This window comes from Lontra canadensis, unplaced genomic scaffold (genome assembly GCF_010015895.1).
Source record: "Lontra canadensis isolate GAN:19392208 unplaced genomic scaffold, GSC_riverotter_1.0 scaffold2, whole genome shotgun sequence".
NCBI classification, from domain to species: Eukaryota; Metazoa; Chordata; class Mammalia; order Carnivora; family Mustelidae; genus Lontra; species Lontra canadensis.
Window position 1 is genome coordinate 11,695,690 of NW_022630996.1, and position 22,178 is coordinate 11,717,867.

The 22,178-nt window shown below is 44.3% G+C and overlaps 1 protein-coding gene and 1 pseudogene across 1 annotated transcript in view; both read right to left on the reverse strand.

Moving 5' to 3' along the window:
• Nucleotides 1-9,487: 9,487 nt before the first annotated feature.
• EXOC4 (exocyst complex component 4) overlaps nt 9,488-22,178 on the reverse strand; it is a 726,477-nt gene continuing 713,786 nt past the window's right edge. Inside the window, exon 18 of the mRNA XM_032868997.1 lies at nt 9,488-9,747. Coding sequence (XP_032724888.1) covers nt 9,510-9,747 — 238 coding nt within the window. The 3' untranslated portion in view covers nt 9,488-9,509. The remainder of the gene's footprint in view (nt 9,748-22,178) is intronic.
• Nucleotides 14,804-14,885, reverse strand: LOC116879038 (annotated as a pseudogene).

Below are 22,178 nucleotides of genomic sequence, written 5' to 3' on the forward strand. Positions count from 1 at the left end.
CCTTTTTATTTGGTTTGGAGATACATTTCAGAGAGCCTGCCTCCCTTTAAAAGAGCCATTCATTCAGAAAAGGTAGGTCTGGGGGCAGGATGAAACTTTCTAATCAGTAAGGTAAGTGCTAATCATGCAAATGAGGGATGTCTGTAGTGTAATAAGTCAGGGGCGGCAGCTCTGCATTATTAATAAGCTATGGGCTGGTGGCATGGCCCTGGATATTAATAGCATAATGTAGATGGTGTGATAAGGGCACAAAGCTCTGTACCCTTGGAGGGGGAGCCAGTTTGCGGCAGCAATAGGGGCCAGGTTTGGGAGCTCTGTGTACCAGCTGATGGGGGTCTCTGGACCAGACTTTGTGATTGTGGGTGAGTGGGGTGGAGGGCTCAGGGGGTCAGAGAAGTGCCACATAAAGGGGCCTGGACCTGGCTTTGTTTTGGGTGGGGGGGAACCTTGTCAGTGCCTTTGTGTTCTGAAGCAGGCTGGGACTAGACCCTGGGTCCTGCCTGACAAATTCAAGTTGTAGGTGCCATGGTCATGTGGACCACTCATTGCAAAGTCATGTCCACACCTAGGAAGAAGACCATTAGTAGATGTCCTCATGGGCAGCATTAGAGAAATGGATCTGAAGGGTGGGATGTTGACGAGGGGCAGGAAAGCCCAAGCATGAGAGGGGTTAGATGTGGGTGGTGAGATGTGTTCAAGATATACGCTTGGCTGGGAAGACCGTTGGCTCTTCCACCTTTTCGTGAATGAATTTTTAAAGAGGTAAAGCCAGTACCTACAGCTATGGAACCAGGCTTCAGGGCCTGGGTCCCCACAAAGAACTCTGTCTCTAGACCCGTCTAGAAGGTGAGTCTAATCCTGCTAACAAAGCATTGTTGTGTTTGCCTTGGAATGAATGTTCTGCTAAGCATGGTGGTTGGAGAGCAGAGACAGAGAAGGGGAATTCACTGAACTTATAGAGTATCTTGAAAGATGACATTCATCCTAGCTAATAAGGTTGCTAATAAAGGTTGTCCGCAGCCTGCTTACTTTGTCACCTACTACCTGCTAGCAAAGTTGTGGGGAAGAGGTATATCACTCCTCCTGTCTTCCTATGGTTGAAGGCTACTGATGTTTACCAAAGGGACCTGACAAATATCATGTCAAATTGACTTAGCTCCATGCTACGGTCCGAATGTTTGTGTTTTCCCAGAATTTGCATGTTAAAATCCTCATCCCCTACATGATGGTGTTAGGAGGTGCAGCCCTTGGGATGCACTTAGGTCATGAGGGGGAAGCTCTCATAATGGGATTAGTGCCCTTAAAAAAGAGACCCCAGAGAGCTTCCTGACCCCTTCTACCACATGAGGACACAGTGAGAAGGTGCCATCTATGAACCACAAAGTGGGCTCCTTCACTAAATACCAAATCTGCCAGTGCTTTGGTCTTGGGACTTCGCTGAACGGTGGGAAATACATTTCTATTGCTTATAACCTACCTAGTGTCTGGTATTTCGTTATAGAGGCCAAATAAATGGTCTAAGATAATCAGTCCTCAGTGGAGGGGTGGGATGCTGGGCAAATTACATAGATACTTTTACTTCTATGATCTGAGTAGGGTCTAGTGCACTGTGCAACCATTCAGGGGTCTGCTGCGGCAAGACCTGTGCCATGACTTGCTGTATCCGGGAACATGGAAATAAAAATTCAAGGAAACGGTAATAGTTAATAAACCTGCAAAACTTAAGAATGTCTATAACCCGGGGCGCCTGGGTGGCTCAGTGGGTTAAAGCCTCTGCCTTTGGCTCAGGTCATGATCCCAGGGTCCTGGGATCCAGCCCCGCATCGGGCTCTCTGCTCAGCGGGGAGCCCGCTTCCTCCTCTCTCTCTGCCTGCCTCTCTGCCTACCTGTGATCTCTGTCAAATAAATAAATAAAATCTTAAAAAAAAAAAAAAGAATTTCTATAACCCTCGTGAAAACACCTCAATGCTTCCTATCCTGCAGATGAGTGAATTGTAGCGCTTTAAGCACCAAAAGACCTAGTGCCTTGTGCTTTAATAGTATCTTAAAATTAGCTGAGCTAACAGCATTTTGGTGTTATGTTTCCTCATTTTAAAATCGCAACTTCAGATCTCTTTCATAACCACTAACATTTACTTCCATTGGGACACCAGAGAAATACAAGGAACTCTGAGCTATTGACGAAGATGGTAGAAAAACAGAAAATTGATTTTTCGCCAGTCTTTTCATGTTTTTGTGAGTGGACCTGGGTTATCAGAGGATAAAAACTCAATTCTAGGGACTGGTATTGAATGGCCCTGTGATGGAAAGCTTCCAAGGTAAAAAGGGTTGGTCCGGTGAGATGATTAGACCCCAGAGAAAATTCAGGGGCAGAGATATATGGCCTCTTGTTTAGGCATTTTCAAGCTTTACAACAGTTAATTGTAATGCTCTTTTTTTTTTTCTTTGTATATAGTGGATGTCTCTAGAAGCTTTCCTATGAATAATCAGAAATACTGAACTGAGGACTGTGTAGATTACCCACTAATACCAGGAGTATCAGGAGTTCAAGGACGGAGACAGAAACATTAAAAGACATAAAGTGGGGGGCGGGGGGCTCCAGGGTCACTGTTTGAGTGAACAACACATCCCTAGTTGTTTCTATCTCTAGCACAAATGTGCTGACAAGCTCTTGATCCTGGCAAGGCACTCTTCTCCCTCACGTCTCTAAATTTGGCTTCTGTTCCCATCACTCCACACAACCAGCTCTCTTTGATGACAATAATTTCATCCCTTTAAAAAAAAAAGTTCCTTGTTCTTTCTGCTCTTGTTAAGGTCAGTCTCTTTGTCTTGCATATTAGTCAGGTCAAGCAAGGCTATGCTGCAGGAACAAACAACCCCTGAATTTCAACAACAAAGATTCATTCCATTCTTACATCACATGTCAACGGCATGTCAGCTTGGGCTCTGCTCTGCATTGTCCTCCTTCTGGGAACCAAGCACACTGAACGGTCGCTGTCTGGCACTTGCTGGATGTCATGGCGGGGGTGGGGGGGGCAGTGAGCTCTGGAGGGTTGCACACAGTAATTAAATACTTTAGGAAATGTTACATTTCTACCTACAACTCACTGGCTACCTAATCACATTGTTCCACCCAAACAAAAAGGAGCCAGGAAATACAATCCTACTATACTCCTACAATCCAGGTATGTTTCCCCGTTCTTTACATGCAGACATGTCATGTCTTTGGAGGCTTGGTCTTGCCTTCTACCACTCTACTTGGCAGCTTACCAGTGTGGGGCACGTGTGGGCTCCCAAATGCAGGGTCCCTGGGATTGACAGTCAAGAGATCTGGATGTGGTCCCGCCTCAGTCACCAAGTGTCTCTACTCTCTTCTCCTGGAACATCTTACTTGACCATTCAGAAAAGTGAACCGGTGGGTGGATAAATGCTCTCCAAAGTTTGATTCAGCTCTTACAAGTCCACAATAGATTTGTTACTGAGAAATTGAGGTCATCGCTCTACCCCAAATTAAAATAAAAGGGACATCCCCTCCATCAGCCACCTTATAGGCAGATTATCCTAGGACTCCTCCTGAAGCCCCGGTTCCCTTGACCCCGCCCCAGGTGTCCGGTTAATAAACGTCTTGTTTCAGGGCAGAAAAAGAAAAGAGAGGGAAAGGACAGGAAGAGAGTCATTTGGGAAACTCCCTTAAACAGGCTACTGTCTCCAACGATCCAGGACCTCCCGGTGGTGGAAAGAAAAACACACTTTAGCATTTGGTGCAAAGAGGGGAGAACTGTCCTACCTGGAGTGTCAGTCCCCAAAGCTAGGAAGAGACCTGCTGTGGATTCCAGGCAGCTCTGGACATGCACCTAGCTCACAGCGCCCCCAGCAGGCAGGTCCTTGGGTGGGGGTGAGTGCAGGGCATGCATGATACAGGACTTCCACGTCTGGAGCAGCAGAGGGTGTCTGGAGCAGAGGCGGTGAAGTGGTGAGGACATACAGATGACCATTCTGTCTTCACCATTTTCCGGCTGTGCTTTAGCAATGGAACCTTGACACAACCCAAAGGAAGGGAAGCCTCTTCCCTACCTCCTACCAAGAAAACACAACAAGGCAGTTGCTGAGAATAGTAAGTGGGAGCTCAGGGCCAGATTTGGTGTAGAGGGAAAAAAAGACGTTTTCCCCGCTCAGTTTCGTAGATCCATTTATGAACTTCTTTTAGAGATCCCTGATCCGACACTGCTCAGCGCAGGCAGGAAGAGTGACCGCAAACTCAAACCCGGGCAGAAGGTTATTCTGTCTGTTAAGGCCTGGTCCCTAATGGGTCCTGGAGCCTTCAGTTTAATGAGATGCGCATCATCCACGGGCAGGCAATGAGATGCAAACTCACTAAAAGCTAAAAGGGAAGCAGACACTGGAGGGCAGGTGTCCTGTGCTAGAGAGGGGACTCAGACAATGCAATGACAGACTCTGAACTGCTGCGGTCTGGCGGCTTCAGGCTTCAAGTACAAGGAGCAGCATCCTGGCCCTGCCTGGCACGTCCCAGGCCTTTCTGACAATAAGCCCTGTCAAGATGGCTCCGCTCCTATGCCAAATCCACAGAGCAGGTTTTCTAGGTATTGAGTCAACAGCTCCTCAAAGAAACAGATGAAATATTATTAGAATATTGCTTACAATGCATTTGTCATATTTATCATATGGTAGAAGCTGAAAACCTTTTACTTTACGCAGAAACTGTGGGATAGGAGCTATTATTATTATTATTATCCCATTTCACAAATGAGGAAACTGAAGCTTACAGCATTTAATAGTTTATACAACAGCAAACCACTTCTATAAGGCTGAGGTGACCTTCTGAGCCAAGGTATAGAGGATTCTAAAACCTAAGCATTTAGTCCCCACCCCCCAACACTCCAGCATTTGGTCCAAGTAGGGGTCATCATCAGCCTCCAGGGACTGAAAGTTGTTTTTTTTTTTTTGAAATTATTTTATGGAAGCTTTATGGTTTTTTTCTTTCTTTCTTTTATTAACGATTCTATTTATTTAGTAGAGAGCATGCACATGTGAGAGAGTGAGTGAGAGAGAGACAGACAGAGAGCAGGAGTGGGGGAGAGGGAGAAGCAGATGTCCCTGCCAAGCAGAGAGCCCGATGTGGTGCTCCATCTCGGGACCCTGGGATCATGACCTGAGCCGAAGTCAGACGCCCAACTGACTGAGCCACCCAGGCACACCCCACCCCCCACCCCCCGAAAGTTCTTGTGTCCAAGAATTTTGTACATATGCTGGCCAGAGGAAGCTGAGCAGCCCCAGAGGAGAGTGGGAAAGGCAGTCTTAAATCCAGTCTGGGAGTGGCTCCCCCTGGCGGCTGTAGGAGAGGACACAGCCGATGAGAAGTCCCTATTTGACAGCTTGTGAGGGTCTCTCCTTTCTCCCTACGAATGAGACGAGGGGGCGGTGCCAAGCCTGAACTCTGGCGTTGGCATTGTCTGGGCCATGTCTCAATGTGAGCCTTGGTTTCTTCTGCAAAGTAGGGATGATAATCTATAGGATTTTTTTGAGGATTCAATGGAATAATGTGGTATATAGCATTTAGCACAGTGCTCAAAAAGTGGTATCTAAAATAACATGATAGCAATCACAAAAATAATAGCAAAAATCAGGTGCTGTCCTCCTGATTGCTTGCAGTAAATACACTTGTGAAAAAACGCTCGGCCTGGTAGGTATATAAGGTTGGGATGGAGAGATGGGCAGTTTTTCTCATCTTGCGCTATGTATTGCAAAGTCAGCAGGAATCTGAGGCCACATTTCTAAGAGGGATGGAATATAATGGGAGCCACACTCACCCGACCGCTCCTAACCTCATTTTTCCCCCCTCATTTCTAGGGACACACATAAGCTGTCTATACATTTAAAAAAAAAAATCCATGTGCGGCCTTTACAGGTCCCTGCATTCCCAGGCTCCCAGGGGCTCCCGCTCCAGGCGTGTGACTGTCCCGGCAATATTCTTAATTACAGACACGAGTCTTTGGCAAGGATGTCGAAACAACCCCCTCAAACCAGGCCCCCATCCCCCAGGCTCACACCTCGCCCCATTAGAGGAGGCTTCTCCCGGGTTGGCCTCCGAGTTCCCTTTTAAAGAGATTTCCAACTCAATTCCAGTGGCTTTTGCATCTCATTACACTCGTGATAATTAGCTCTATCTCATTACAGACCAGCCCCGCTGGAAAAGGATTAGTTGTTTTCAGGTGTAGACCGGTGGTGGGCCTCTTACTACACCTCTTCAAAATTCCAGGCAGGCCGCCCGCCTCCGCCAAATGAGGCCAACTCCTTCCAGCTGTGTGCACTTCATTACAACTTCCATTGCAGGGCAAGGCTCTGCTGTATTTCACATCTGGTCACACATTTATTAATTATGCGCTTCTTATAACAGCCAGGCCTAATTAGGACAGAGCCGAGACCTTTGCTGAGCCAAGTCTTTCTTTGTTTTCTTCTTCTTGGTACCTCATTACCCTCCCTCCAAATTAGGCCCAATTTGTTTTACATCTCTGCCCCATTAAGACAATTGCTCTCAGGTGTATGAATTTCTGCACCAGCTCTGCTTCTTCTAGCACATTCTGGTTGACTGGGACACTCCTTGTTTTCCTATCACCTCCTGCTCTGAGGACAGCCACTTTGCCGGGCTTCTCATCACATCTGCCTCTAGTGGAGTGGAGACCAGCTAGGGCTTGTTGAAGCCTGACAGCTGTGTTTTACTGTGAAAATTCTGTGCCCCGGGCGCTAGGTGGCAGAGAATCAGGAACCTAGCGGCCTCAGGCTGTTCATGGAACCCAGGAGGCATGAATCCATTTGTTCCATCCACACATGGTAAAGGGGGGATCTTCCAGGTTCTGGCGAGCCAGGAAGGGCCCAGTGAACAGTGAGATACAGTCCCGAGCTTCCAGAAGAGCAAAGCTCAGAAGAAAGCAGCAGAGGGTCAGGCTGAAGATGTCAGTCCTCAATCCTAGGAGATGTCTTCCTAAATGAAAGGGTGGTCTTGATGCTTTGAGTGGCAAACGGGGAGTTGGTTAACTCTTCGTCAAAGTGAATGTATAAGCTCCACGTCCCAAGGGACCGCCCCTCCTGCTTGCCATTACATGAATCCTGTATCACCTGAGCTGTGTCAACAGGCAATGGCATCTTCTTGACCAAATGAATGCAGTAGTGCTAAGACATTCATCGATATGACTTGGCAGGAGGACCGTTGGCTTTGGTTGCCAGTTCAGCTTGGCTAGTATTTGCGTTTTTCTCCCCAAGCTATTTGAAACATAAATTAATGATGGTCAGAATGAGCAAACGTTCAGGCAAGAATGAGGTCTTGCTTCTATGAATGAAGTCCTTCCGTCTGCATCCATTTGGCCATCCACCGAACAGGACATGGGCTGCCCTGGACCTGTTAAAAAACGAGTGATGTGCCATCCTATCAAGAAATCTGCGCCTTGAATGTCTAGGACAAAGAGGCACAGATCACTTTTTCTGTGCAGAACTGACATTTTTCAATCCTATCATTATTGTAAGCAAAGCAGGGATTCTACTTTTCTAAACGCTCCGCTGCAGCAGACCATCTGCCATTTTCCTGCTGGTTCTCAGTGTTCTTGGCATTCTACTCACTCCAAATCCATGTCCCTTTTCACATCCAATAAAACTATCTTAAGCACTCAGCAATTCCACCCCTAGCTCTTCTGGTATCCTTGTAACCACCCCAGAGGTCTATACCTAGAATGGAAGGAAGGAGAAGAAAAGGTACAGAAGCTATGCTGGGAAGCCATGGCCACCTATAGGCAGCCTCCAGACCAAAGGGGTCAGCTCGAAGTTCCCTCAACTTCCCTCTCCCACCCCAACTTCTTGGGTAGACTACTTTCCTACCATATTGTTGCTTCCATGGTTTTCTCCTACATGGATTCAACTTCTTTCTGACCAGACTCTGAACCACACAGATTTACAGTATTCCTTCTAGAACCCTCTGGAAGACCATCTTTCAGCTGCCTGCTGAATTCCCACTGTCAGTCCTGATTTCTAACTCAGCCCTGAGTGTACATCCATTAGGGTTTTGGTTAGCATCCAGTGTCCATACCCTGTCTTAAAGGTAGACAATGAAGTGCCCTCCCTCATTGTCTAGTACCTGGCCGTAGGCCTTGCAGCATTTAGCACACATTAGGAATGTTTGCTGAATAAAGAACTCAAGAAAAACAACACACAGCAGTTATTTCAGCTTCTCAAAAGATTCTTTAATTTCTGCCTTTCCCACCAAGACCAAATCTGTACAAACAGGTATATAATTTTGGACCATCACAATATGGGGCATCGCCATGTATGGTTGGAAGTCCTTCCTGCTCCCCCCACCCCCGACGTGTTTCCAAGGTGTGTCCCAATCAGTGCATTGCTTTCTCCTATGACATATCAACCATGGGCAGCAGGAGTGCTTGGAGACTTGGGGGACAATGGTGGGGTCCAGTGTGCCAGGAGAGGTGAGCAGTCAAACCATCTGGGAACATTTTAGAAATGGTCTCTGCTGTGGGTACACAGAGGTTGAATGTCATGCCGTCCCATCTTCCAAGCACTCAGCTGAGTGGACCAGGGCAACTTTCTAAGGTGAGGAAGACCTAGGGGCTCACATCGAGAGCAAGTAAGCATCTAAGAACCACTCACATCCAAACAGTGTTTAACTGAGAATCAAAGTTTTTTACCCACGATTTTCTCTTGGAAAGCAGAGGTTAAAAAATCAAGAGGAGGGCAGACTGCCTTTCATTGTTCCATTTTTGTGATTAATTTGAAGGCTATTGGTTTTGATGCAGCAGCAGTGAAGACAAAAAGGCAATACACTGACAACATTCTGTGTACAAGCTGCTGCACATAGAACTCGCTCAGGGACCGAGATAAAAGGACTTTTCCCCCTAGCCCCAAAGAGGTCCTATTTTGGTTAGGAAAATTTGTTGAAAATTACAGCCAGTTGACAAGTCACTGATCTGAGGTCGGCAACAGAGACGGAAGACAATGCACATATGCTCATTTCACTGAATTGTAAACTGACAGGGTCGAGAGAGTCAGAAGCTACTGTTTGTGTAAGAGAACCCTATAAAGTGTTAGGAAGGGACGAAAACTGAGGGTGCCAGTCTGCTTTCCAAAGACTGCTGGTAGTTGTAATTTGTGCATTCATTTTTTTTTTTCCAGAGTCCAATTTGATACAACCTTCCTCCCATCCCACCCTCGTCACTCCATCCTTTGGAACCGACTGCGCTAGAGAAGACATTAAATCAAAACATTCTGTACTGCAAACTCCCTTTAGAGTTTATATGAAAAGCCCAAAGAGACACAAAAAAAATCCTCACATCTTCTCTCCACTACAGCATCAGCATAGAGAAAAGCAAATCCACTCCGAATAGAACCAATAAGATACCAGAGGAAGAAGCAAAGGGGACTGAATGAACAAAAATGGTGCCCCCCACCCCACTCGTCTCCCCCCACCACCCCCCCAGCAGAGCGCCCGATTAAACCGTAGTTATTTTCTTATCCTTGGTGGCTTGCTTGATGGCAGCCTGCTCGCAAATGATCTCCTTGAGTCGCTGCAGCCTTGTGTTCTGGGTAGTCTGGTCTCCCACCCCAGTCTGACTGCGGTGCAGCAAGGTCAGGGCGTGGATGTACTCTAGCTCCGTGTACTTCACGCCCTGGTCCACCACCAGGTTCAGGAGTTCGTCGGCCGTGTTGTATAACATCTCGTAATACTGCCTGGGAAAGGAAGAGGGGACACTGTTCACCATCTCCATTGTCATGTGGTTTTAGGGGTAATGAACATGCTGTTTATAAATCACTTATTCCATAGGGATTTGTCGATCACTAGACCTTGTTCTCGGTCCTATGAATATAAGGGAGAACAAGACACACACGATCTCTGTCCTCTTGGAGCTCAGCGGAGCTTTCTCCATGAGAATAAACATGAATGAAGGCTCTGGGAGACCTCCCATCTTTCAGGGTCTCCGTTCACTCAAGATTTGGCCTAATGTTATATTTACTTAGCAGGTTCCAAAGAAAAAGAAGTAGGGCCAGCACCGGGAGGGAGAGAAATAATCATCTGGCAGGCGCCATGAAAGCTGGTTTTGTCTTATTCAATCCCTCGTTCATTTACTTATTCGTTGGAGGCTCTGTGAAATGTGTGGTTTTCTCCTCCATAAGGTGGGATAATAACAGTACTTACCTCTTTGGGTTATTAGAAGAATTAATTCATCCCTATAAAGCACTCGGAATGGTGCCCTACTAACATATGTGGTCTGTAAATATTAGCCATTATTTGATATATTAAGTGTATTCATAGTAATGTAATGATAGTCATGGAAGTATATAATGATGAGCAAGAAACGGCCTCTCTCCTCAAATAGCTCAGAGATAAGTCGGAAAGATAACGGAAATAGGGAAATAATGGTTGAGTTTCTGTTGACGAGGTTCATTTCCAAGTACTGCGTCTTTTAACCCTCCCTATACTTAGGGAGCCTTTTCTCAGATAAGGAAACTGAAGCGCACCAAGTTACAGGACTCGCTCAGCGTCCCAAAGAAGGAGGGGCTGTGGCGGGATATGCACCCGAGTTTCTAACTCGCCTTCTTCATGTATACAGACAAGAATAATGCTCCATGTGACATGAAGGCGGTATAAATGTTCTAAATTTATAGCAAAGGAAGGAGAAATCCTACCATGCTGAGGGGAAGGCAAAGAATCAAGGAAGACTTCATATGGGGTACGATATTGTCAGGCAGGGCTTCCAGAAAGGAAATTCTAGATTAAGGGAAAAGAGCAGAGCAGAAGCAGAGACTCCTCCTGGGAGGGGGAATGTGGTTGGCCTGGGGAGTGTAGGTGGACAGCAGAGTTGTGGGAAAAGCCAGTTAAAGCCAGAAGGCAGACTGACATCAGGCTAGTTAAATTAATAAAGAACCTTAGACTTAGTCTCCCTCCCTCACCCCCCAAGGTTCTGTTGAGAACGGAAGCACCATCCAAGTTGTGCTTCTGGAAGATTAAGGTGATAGTGGTACACAGAATGGTCTGGGGGTGGGGGAATTAGCTGTAATTCTAGCAAAAAGTTGCAGACTTGAGATCCATTTGGCTGCAAGGCCACTGGCCTGGGTGAAGGAGAGGAGAGTAGTACCCGTAAGAGAAACATGCATTACAGTGAGTCTCCAATGTGGAGAGAAGATGGGGTGTGGTCAGGAAAGGAGAAGGCAGCCATTTGCCCTTCTTAAAGCCAACATTATGCCCCCACTAGCCCTCATGGAATCTACACTAACTTGCATATTTACTACAAATTACCCAGGAGGTAAAGTTGAGTACAGGCTCTGTGCCAAGCGATGCTGTCACAGCTGGTTAGGCAAAGAACTGAGAAGCCTTCCCAGGCACACTTCACTTCCTTCTCTCTTCCTGAAAGGAAAGGCACTTTGCCTCAGTGGAGGGCAGACCAAGGCGGAAGGCCTAAGGCAACTCCAGAGAAGAAGGGATCTTGCATACCTACCAGGATCATTGAACTTGAGTCTTGAATTTGTTTCTTGCTCATCAGGAACATCTTGATAAAAAGAACATCCTCTGGGAGAAGTAAGTTATCCTTGTAGTAAGGAATATATCCTGGGAGCTCATAATTTCAATAATATTTTATAAATTGTTGTTACAATGGGAATAATGTCAGTAATGGCACTGGTGTCTTTTCACATGGCTAGTAATTCCTTTTCCTGCTTTGCTAAACCTCCTTTTCTAATTAATATACTCTTAAAAAAAAAAAAAGAATACACTTTCACAAATACTTCTAAATAATGGCAGGAATAGTAAATGCTCATTTTATATTGGCAAGTTTATGAGTGATTTCAGGCAGCAAAAGGGTCAACATCCTTGTGCAGAGGGTCCTCTTGGGGCTAGTTTTCTGTAAATGAGAGTTCACTTTCACTTCCTGAAACCACATACTTAGAAATCACTGGTCAAAGATAACCTTGAAGGCAGACAGAGGTACTTCTAATATGAGAGGCAAATTAACTCCAGTCTGCAGACTTCCGGGAGCCCAGTGTCAGATTCGGTCAGGAAACTTTCTGAAGCTTCATGCTCAGCATGAAACCCACATGAATTACCCATACCCCATAATACATCCGTTGGAACTTAAAAATACAAATTTTAAGAAAAACTTGATACTGTAGGAAGATGCATCTTTATCTGATGGCTTTGCACGTTCCTTGGCACACCATGGCTTCCTCCCTGATACCAGCCCGTTTTGAGAAATGAGGCCCTGCATTGTCTAATGTGGTGTCTCTCGGATGCACAGGTAAGGGAAAGAGCTGCCCATTTAGGGAACTACCTAAGAACATGTTTTAAAACTTGGTGGAAAAGAACACATATTGAAATCTAGACTTACCTAACGGAATGACAGAAAATTGGGGGCCCGTGATTCTTTTTTTTTTTTTAAGATTTTATTTATTTATTTGACAGACAAATCACAAGTAGGCAGAGAGACAGGCAGAGAGAGAGGAGGAAGCAGGCTCCCCGCTGAACAGAGAGCCTGATATGGGGCTTGATCCCAGGACCCTGGGATCATGACCTGAGCCGAAGGCAGAGGCTTAACCCACTGAGCCACCCAGGCGCCCCAGGGGCCGTGATTCTTTCAAGGTTAGAAGGGACATGGTGGCTGCAGTTCTCGGCCGGTGGTTCTCCAGCTAGAAAGTGCCTCGGGAGCTTATGAAAAGTACGGATTCCTCAGGACCCACCCCAGCTGTTGTGATTCTCAAAGGTCCTGAACCTAGCTGGGATTCTGACCCAGAGTCTCTCTGGTGTGGGAAGAGTTACAGAACCATTCCCATCTCCTTGAGCCAAGGACCTAAAAGCATTAGGGAAGGAGAAAGAAGCAGCAAGTGGACGTTGATGCTTTTGACTGAGATTAAACCAAAAGAACTGGGTTTCTTTGTATTATGATGTTGATATTTTCATCATTTATCTTAAGAAGTAACCTCAAGCCCACCTAGCCAGATGAAATTGGATTTCTTTAGAAAAATCTGATGAATTGTTTCCAGGGATACCGGCTGGTTTTCAACAGAGACCACTGTTCCATGCTAGGAGCAAACAAGAAAACAAAGATGCCTGGATTTCCAGTCAGTCCTGGTTCCTCCAGTGTGATACATGATAAACGGTGAGCCACTTAAGTCCTTAACATTTCAATATCCTCTGTGCAATGAAGAACTTTCTAAATTCCAGAATGACACTCTGAAGTGGACTCAGAGACTAAAAGAGTCCTCAAGAGCCTCAGATGAACAGTGTCCCAGATTTGCAAAGCTGAGTTATTAAACAAAATTGACAGGTAACTGATGGTGTGTTTTCTGTAGTTAGGGGAAAAAAAAATTACCCATAACCATGATGATATATTAGGTCATAAAGAAACATAAATATTTAAAGATGGAATGAAATGCATTCATCTTGCAGACTAGTACCCGGTAGCAGAGATGACACTAAATCAGCACAACGACGGTGGTAACGGGAGGTAGAGGAGGGGTGCGACAAGGTGCCCCAAGGAGAAAATAGGAAAATGCCCCAAACTGTACAATGAGAATGGGCCTCCATGATAAACACTGACACGGTGAAATGAAATCATGTAACCCAATTGGGATAAATAATTTACCAGCACTTATTGAGGCTCTAAGAAAATGAAAGCTTGATCTTTATCATTGAGCATTACAATAGCAGCCGTGGCTTCCAGGCATCACGTTTTAGCAGCCGTGTCTTCCAGGCATCATGTTTTGTATGAGATAGCGCTTAGCTGCTGGGATGGGAGCAATGAACACACATTTGATTTAGGCCTTTTCCAGCTCATGACTTGGACAGCAAGTCTCTTCAAAGCCCGTGACATTCAGAAGCCAACTGCCAGACGTGGACCAAAGATCCTATTCCAGAAACCAGAGTTCCAGGTCACCCTAACGGGTGGAGGTGGTTTCCTCCCATGGTTTCTCTCTTTGAGGTGCACCTTCGTGCAGTGGTTCCCAAAGTGGCCTGAGTGGACAGGGAGGCAGGTGGGGGGATAGGAGAGAGCGGTGGGGTGATGTCACCTAGACTGGTCTCTTGCGCCCAGTCGGGAATATGACAACGTTCGTACTTTGTTCTGGCACAGACAGATGATTTTCTCATACCTTCCTCACCTTCCCTTTTTCAAAGGGCTGCTCCTCCCTGTGTGTTTTTCTTCTTACTTTATTTTAATGGCATTGAACTGCACCTCTTTCTCCCCATTGACTGCACTGGCAAATATTTGCACTAGTGAGGATAGGAAGGGCATGTTGATAAGCTGGGCAGGTCTCCTTTCTCGAGTTTTCTTTTCTTTTCTTTTCTTTTTTTTTTTAAGATTTTATTTATTTTTGGCAGAGAGAGACAGATCACAAATAGGCAGAGAGGAAGGCAGAGAGGGGGAAGCAGGCTCCCTGCTGAGCTGAGAGCCCGATGCAGGGCTTGATCCCAGTACCCTGAGATCCTGGCCTGAGCAGAAGACAGAGGCTTAACCCACTAAGCTACCCAGGTGCCCCCTTTTTCAAGTTTTCAAATGGAGTTTATTTAATCTTTTCTGATTGGGAAATTAACATACATGTCATATAGACTATACAGACTCAACACAAAGATTAAGCAGAAACGAAGATTACTCCTAGAAGTCCGTTATAAAGATGTACCACATTTTTGCATTTCTTTTTAGCTTTTGTTTTGTGTGATGTTCTACCAATTTTCTCTATTACAGTTGAAATATTTGGGTTGACAGACTGTTGGACACTTTGTTTCCAATTTTATTTTACTTATTTGTTTTGGTTTTAATTAGCAATAATCGCGCCTCGGACAAACCTCATTGGCTACGATACTGCCACTGCGCAAAGCTTTTTGTTTTGGTTTTAAAAAAAGATTTCATTTATTTATTTGGAGAGGGAGAGAGCATGACTAAGGGGGAGGGACAGAAGGAGAGGGAGAGGGAGACAGAGGGAGAGGGAGAAACAGGCACCCCGCTGAGCAGGGAACCTGTGTGGACGTGGGGCTCGATCCCAGGACCCTGGCAATCATGACCTGAGCCGAAGGTAGACCCTTAACCAACTGAGCCACCCAGGTGCCCCTTTGTTTCCAATTTTAAACACTTTCTTTCCTGAGGACAGATTTTTTTTTTTTTTAAGATTTTATTTCTTTGACAGAGAGAGATCACAAGTAGGCAGAGAGGCAGGCAGAGAGAGAGGGGGAAGCAGGCTCCCCGCTGAGCAGAGAGCCCGATGCGGGGTGAGCCGAAGGCAGAGGCTTTAACGCACTGAGCCACCCAGGCGCCCCCCTGAGGATAGATTTTTAAAGCAGATTTAGTCAAAGGTAAGTATAGTATTCAGGACTTGGGCAATGCTGCCAAACTGCTTCCTAAAAGAGTTGCATCGATTTTTCTTCCTACCAACATCAGACTGCACCTACCTCCTCATATTCTCTTAACATTCATGAAGTCAAACCATTTTTCATCTACTTACTGGTTTTTATTTTTATTTATTTATTTATTTGTTATTATTATTATTATTTTTTTACTTACTGGTTTTTAATGTACATAGATCTGTCTGTGTTGTTGTTTTTATTTTATTTTATTTTATTTATTTATTTGACAGAGATCACAAGTAGACAGAGAGGCAGGCAGAGAGAGAGGAGGAAGCAGGCTCTCCGCTGAGCAGAGAGCCCCATGCGGGGCTCAATCCCAGGACCCTGGGATCATGACCTGAGCTGAAGGCAGAGGCCCCAACCCACTGAGCCACCCAGGTACCCCAGGTCTGTATGTTTCAACGTACATAGTCTGTTGATATACCTTTGTATATCTGGAATATAAGTGCTCTTCTTATTCAAGAACTCTTCAGAAATTTCCACAAACAAGAAGCAAGACCTTTCTAGTCTCTTGTCCCTGGTTCCACCTCCCACTCTGCCACACTCATCATAAAAGTTATCACTGCATCTCTGAAAGCTACTGCCAAGTTTCAGCTCTCTTCGTTGTAAATGGAGGAAAGAAAGCCCCAGTAAAACCAACAATTCCCACACAACAACTGTCCTTCTTGGACCTGCAGACGGTCCCGAGAGTCTGGGGGTGGGGGTGGAAAGAAGGTGCTAACTGGGGGCTGTCCACAGTCCCCGGGGAAAGCTTTGCCATCTGCCTCCCTTTACAGGGTGGGGTCCAGAGTCCTAAATCCCTGAAGGAAATCTGTATTTTCCATGGCTACCTAGTTTTGTCTCATGCTGGGTGCAAGAATCTGTCTTGATTGAGGTACTGTTAATAATAATGTCTGGGGGCACCTGGGTGACTCAGTGGGTTAAGCCTCTGCCTTCAGCTCAGGTCATGATCCCAGAGTTCTGGGATCGAGCCCCGCATCAGGCTCTCTGCTCAGCAGGGAGCCTGCTTCCTCCTCTCTCTCTGCCTGCCTCTCTGCCTACTTGTGATCTTTGTCTGTCAAATAAATAAATAAAATCTTAAAAAAAAAAAAAAGGTCTGAATTTTAGGTGCACTGGCATACACAACCCTTTGACATAGCTACGGCAAACATCCACACTGCACAAATGAGCACACAGCCATTTGTCGAAGGCCTCACAATCAAGGACTTTGAACCCTGTATGTCATATAGACTCTACGGACTCAACACAAAGATTAAGCAGAATATGCCATAATATGGACATAATGGAAGCGGTAGAAAGTGGAAGTACTAATTGCAAAGAAAAGTTGCCTAGCAAATTTTAGTCATGATTCAGGTAATAGGGACTAAATAAAATTCACGTACTAACTCAACTCTGCCTTCTATGGTAATGGAATATGCCAGTATTTCGGTAATTCGAAATTCATTTACACATTTTGTAGTTAATATTTGGATAGCACTGGATTTGATCTGGGAGTTCAGGGCTCTAAAACGAATAATGAAGTCATGCTGCTGAGTCAGCCTTCCAGAAGTTACAGAAATGAGTTTTGGCTTTTTCATTGAGTCATGTGTTCCTCGCTTTTTGCCCCTCCAAGCGGGTAATGGACAAAGTCACCTTTCTTTCCAAAAGCTGGCTGCCCTTCTGACTGATTACTTCCTTGAGGAAGAGGGATAACTAAGCAATGTCATTGTAAAGACTTTTTCATCTAGTCCTTCCTGAGATACTGAAAGTAATAATGTCAACAAGACAATTGGGCTCTGAAGTAGACTTTTTAAACTTAAGTTTTGAAGGAGCAAAATTTTACCTGAATTTAACTTAGTATTGACAGTACCCCCCACATTCTTTTTAGCCAATAGTTGTAGCATTTTGAGAACTTGAATAAAAAAACCCAGTAGCAGATGGGTCACTAAATTATTGGGTAAAACATCCAACTCCTGTTCATTCAATGGTATGCCACCGAATGCATGTATGCATGGTGACAAGCAGGGAGATGGAGAAAGAGAAAAGAAAGGAACTGAATAATCCATAACTAGGTAATCATCCCATAAATAATTAAGAGGTAGTTAGAGCAGAAAGAAGACTTAGAGAGAAGTGAATACTCAAGAGATCAACTAAGCTCAGATTCTGGTTAAGTCTTTCACTCCCTGCTAACTCGTTGTGTGACCTTGGGCAAAGGCTGTCGGCTCTTTGGACTTCTGCTTCCCAAACTGAAAACAAAGAGGTCAGAGCAGATGCTATTTAAGCATTTTTGGATTTTAAAACTTTTATAGCATCCTCTGCTTGCTCCTTTAAAACCACGGGCTTCCACATCAGAATTAGCTGATGCTGATTTTCCCTCAACCGTAGTAGGTGAGACGCTGCAGTGATTGATTTGGAAATATTCTGAACAAGTGTAAACTTAGCTCAGATGTGTACTTTCCAGACCAATAATAAAATGGATGGTAATCCCGTATGTCAGAAGAATAAATTAGTTTATTAAAAATATAATATAATTGCTCTCATTTGTCTTCCCCTTCAAAGAGCTTAGAGTTTATTACAGACATGATTGAAAATTCTAATTTGAAATCGTGGAAGTTATTTCCATTGCGGGAATGAGAAAACTCAGGTAGAGAAAAGTGAAATAATTTTCAGAGAGGTATTGGCAGAATTGGATTTATGTTCTCTAGGGATAGTTCTTAACATTCCTGACAAGACTGGGGGCAGGCTTTTGTTCGGATCAGGGCATTCCAGAAGAGAAGCGTGGTCTTTAGAAAAGACAGTGTAGACATTCCCTGAGCGGGTGGCAGGAGAAAATCACTCAAGAGGTAGTCAGAGCCTGAGAATCTGTTGTGCTAGTCCTGTGCAGGCTTGATGGGTCACCTACCTGCATTTTCTTTACAGAAAGTGGCACACACACACTGCTTTCACGGACAGCACTATCCTTAACCGCAGTTACCTGATGGCCGAGTCTGGATAACCAGCATGTGTCAGTAATACCGGGGGTGGGGGGTGGTGGGGTCTCTTCTGAGGAGATGCTAAAAGCTAAAGTGGGCTGTGTTCATCCTTCTCAGGAACGTAGCCTGGTATTCTGATAGCAGGCCCCAGACCTTTGCTTTATTTCTCTTCAGAAAACACAAGCAGTCCAAACAAAGGAATTCCTCAGAGACCCATCACTTGTGAGATGATGATCCTCTCCCAAACTTACAATCCCTGAAATGGGAAGAAAATTTCTTCTGGTTCTCTCAGCTAGAAATTTTGCTGCTCACCTTCGCAATACCTTCTAAATTTATACTATCTGTGGCTGAAATTTCCTCCTCAGGAACTTAAGGATTCACATGTCGCTCTCTGCTCCATCAGATAATTTTTTAAATTAAGTTTTCTGAAGCAGGGCTAGAGGAAGATCTGCATTTTAAATTCAGTACAATTAAAACTGTGTCTCTTTGGTCTGGCACTGCCTTCGGTCAAACCCCATTTGTATGAATAATTATTCAGTCCATTAAGAAGTCTGCTCAACTCCTTCTCCCATTTTGAAGGTTTTAATAAATATTGATCAGGCACACTTCTGTTTGCACTTGCCAAAGCAATTCTGATGGATTCATCTTCTGATGTTATCAAATAATGAAATATGAAAGAGTGAATAGAATTACCCTCTTGTTCTGTGATTTTTTATTTAGGTCCTTCATTTTACTTTCATAATTGTGTTTGTCTCCTACTCCTGTAAACGCTCTTTTGATTATCAAAAGGTGAATCCAGGTTAAGGAGAGTTATGCTGTGCTGAATATCACTTTAGAGAGTTTTTTCAATTAAAAAATAATATATCGAAGATCATAGGTTGATAAAAGGAGATAGTATTATGTACTTCGGTGGTCTCCAAGCCACATATTATTTACCGATTAGCACAAGGCCCTTATACTGAGTATTATCTATATGGCCCAGATTAGCCATCTGGGAAGTGGTTGCTGACATACGCAGAAGAAAAATAATTCAGAGGCCCTACAGCTTTTTCAGTTTTAAGCATTTATCAGCTTTTCAATAAATAATGCAAAGGATTTCTTCAAAGGAATATCTAGTATTATTATCACTAGTACTTAGGAAGCCACAGTAACATCTTAAAAGCAAATATAGTAGTATCTCCTTATCCACAGTCTTGCTATCTATGGTTCCAGTTATCCATGGTCAACCACGGTCCACAAGCAGAGGACCCTCCTCTTTACGTATCACTAACAGCAGCCTCATGCTACATCACATGCCTATGTCATCCACCTTACTTTATCTCATCACACAGGCATTCGTCATCTCCCATCATCACAAGAAGGATGTGCACGAGATATTCTGAGACCACATAACTTTTCTTACGGTGGATTGTTATAATTGTCCCCCTATTTATTATTAGTTACTGTTATCGGTCTCTTACTGTGCCTAATTTACAAGTAAACTTTGCCAAAGGTATTACGTATAGGAAAAAGATAGTACGTAAGAGGTTGAGTACTATCTGTAGGTTCAGACATCTGTGACACGGTCTTGGAAATTATTCCTTGCACATAACGGGGGACTACTGTAGAACAGAGAAAATTATAGATGTATAGTCTCTTGGTTTCGAGAAGCTTCTTTTATCTCTACTTTGAAAAAATACAACCATGACCCAGATCAAAGATATCTAGGACACTAAGTAAAAACTTTATAGTAAAATAAATCTGGGCTTGCCAGCCAGCCTGCCCATTCTGCTCCTCTCTCTTGGTCTGTGGGAAGGAAGAAAAGAGTTAGAGGGCACTAGACAAGGAACCAAGCCAAGGATAGGATTCTGCTCCTGGGACTACCAACTAGTGATAGATGGAGAAGGGAAGGGGTCACTGGTGTTGGCTTTTCATATTTATAAACAGAAATCCTTTTCTACCTGTAAGTGTTTGGGGAGAGAAGTCAGTGAGGGTAGGCATGAACTGCATGGCTTCGATGGAAGAACCTGCCATTAGAATATTAAGGCAATGAGGCCAAGGTAATGGATCCATTCCAGTAGCTGCCAGTTCTTTCCTTCAGCCACAGACTCTGCCCTAACCAGCTACCCCACAAGTGTGTTTAGACAAGATCTGGGTGAGGCTGAGTGGATGGTACACTGCAAGCTATTATCACTGCTGGGGAGTGATACAAGAATTGCTAGTCGGCCATCAGCTGGCTAAGTTACTCAAACCCTTACCGATGACTTTTGGTCCTAGTTAGGGACCCCACCACACTTCTCGATATTGTTACGGGGGATTTCTCTACTTTGCTGAGACAAAAGAACTGTATCTTTTAGGACTGAAGGGCCAGAAAGAAAAACGGGTTTGGCAGAGGAACAAAAAAAATCAGCAGATTATTTGAAAAGCGAGAGCATATGCAAATCAGCAGGTCCCAATGGCAAATACTCCAGGGCGTTATTTACTAAACCCTCAGGTTATTTACAGAAGCAAGCAAACCTAAATAAACCAAAGCTACAAAATGGGCCACCTGAGATTCAAGGACATGTGACTCAGACCCCATGTCAATTAGAAAAATGATAGACTAAATCAGAAAGAGCTAATGGAAATATGTACAATATCCAGCAGCGTTTAATTAAAAACCCAAATACTCTGACAAATGTGATGGATAGCTTTGGGTAGCAATGTGAATTTGGTGGATGGAAACACCACTGTGGCTGATATATATTCGCATGTCAGTGAACCATTTTATCCAGTGCCTCTAAAAAAAATATAACTAGCAAAACGAATTTATTTTGAATGGCTACCCCTGATGGGTCACAGGCTGAAGAACAAACAAAGGGTAATGATAAAGGCAAATCAACAAATTCATAGAGAAAGCATCTAGCGAATGCTGAGGACACAGGCTTATAACTGATCTCACTTAATACCTTAATTAATGTGCGAGCACATACAGGAGCCGCCAAGGGCAAATGTTACCAAATGGGGAAGGGCTGTGAACAGCAACAAAGAAAGAGAAAGAATGTAACGGACTCCAGAGAATTCAGAGTTGGGGCAGAAAAGAACTAAATGAGACACAAGTGGGGAAAACCCAAGTGAATTTCTTTGGAAGAAATTCTACCCTTCTGTATTTCATGGTGGGGAGGAACCTTAGAACAGGACTGGTAAATGGTTCATGGGGGGGGGGGGGTGTATGGGGGGTGGGTAAGGACATGGAACCAGAGAATTTTCTTACTACCTGTAAAAAAAAAAAAAACAAAACTTAAAAGTACCAGTTTTAGGGCAAGGAAGTGATGATAACCCCTCCTTTGTTGTGCTTCAGAGTTCTGTCTTGCTATAGACCCTAAAGCCAATGGAAAAAAAATCAGAAAAGAGCATCAAATGGGATTAAAGGGACAGAGGGTTGGAGGAAAAGAGAGGATTAAAAGATATTCGGTCCAGCGTTTGCTCCAATGTCAGCTTATCAATAAGTGAGGTTTTTCCTGACCACCTTCCGGAAGGCAAGACCTGCACCGCTCATCAAGCTTTGTCCTTTTACTGAACGTCACTTCTGTTCAGCATCGATCTTTATCTAACCATAAATATATATTAAAAGTGTTTTTTGGGGATAGTTATATTTTTACATTATATGTATTTTTAAAATTTATATTATACGTATTTTAAAAATGTATCTACCTATGAAGTCAGAGACCCAGCATCTTCTAGTGGTTAAGATCATGGACTCAGGAGCCAGCAACCTCAGTTCAGATCCTAGTCCGTCTCTTACTATTTTTATGCTCTTGGGTAATTTACCAATCTCTCTGTGGTTTCTCTTCTTCATCTGA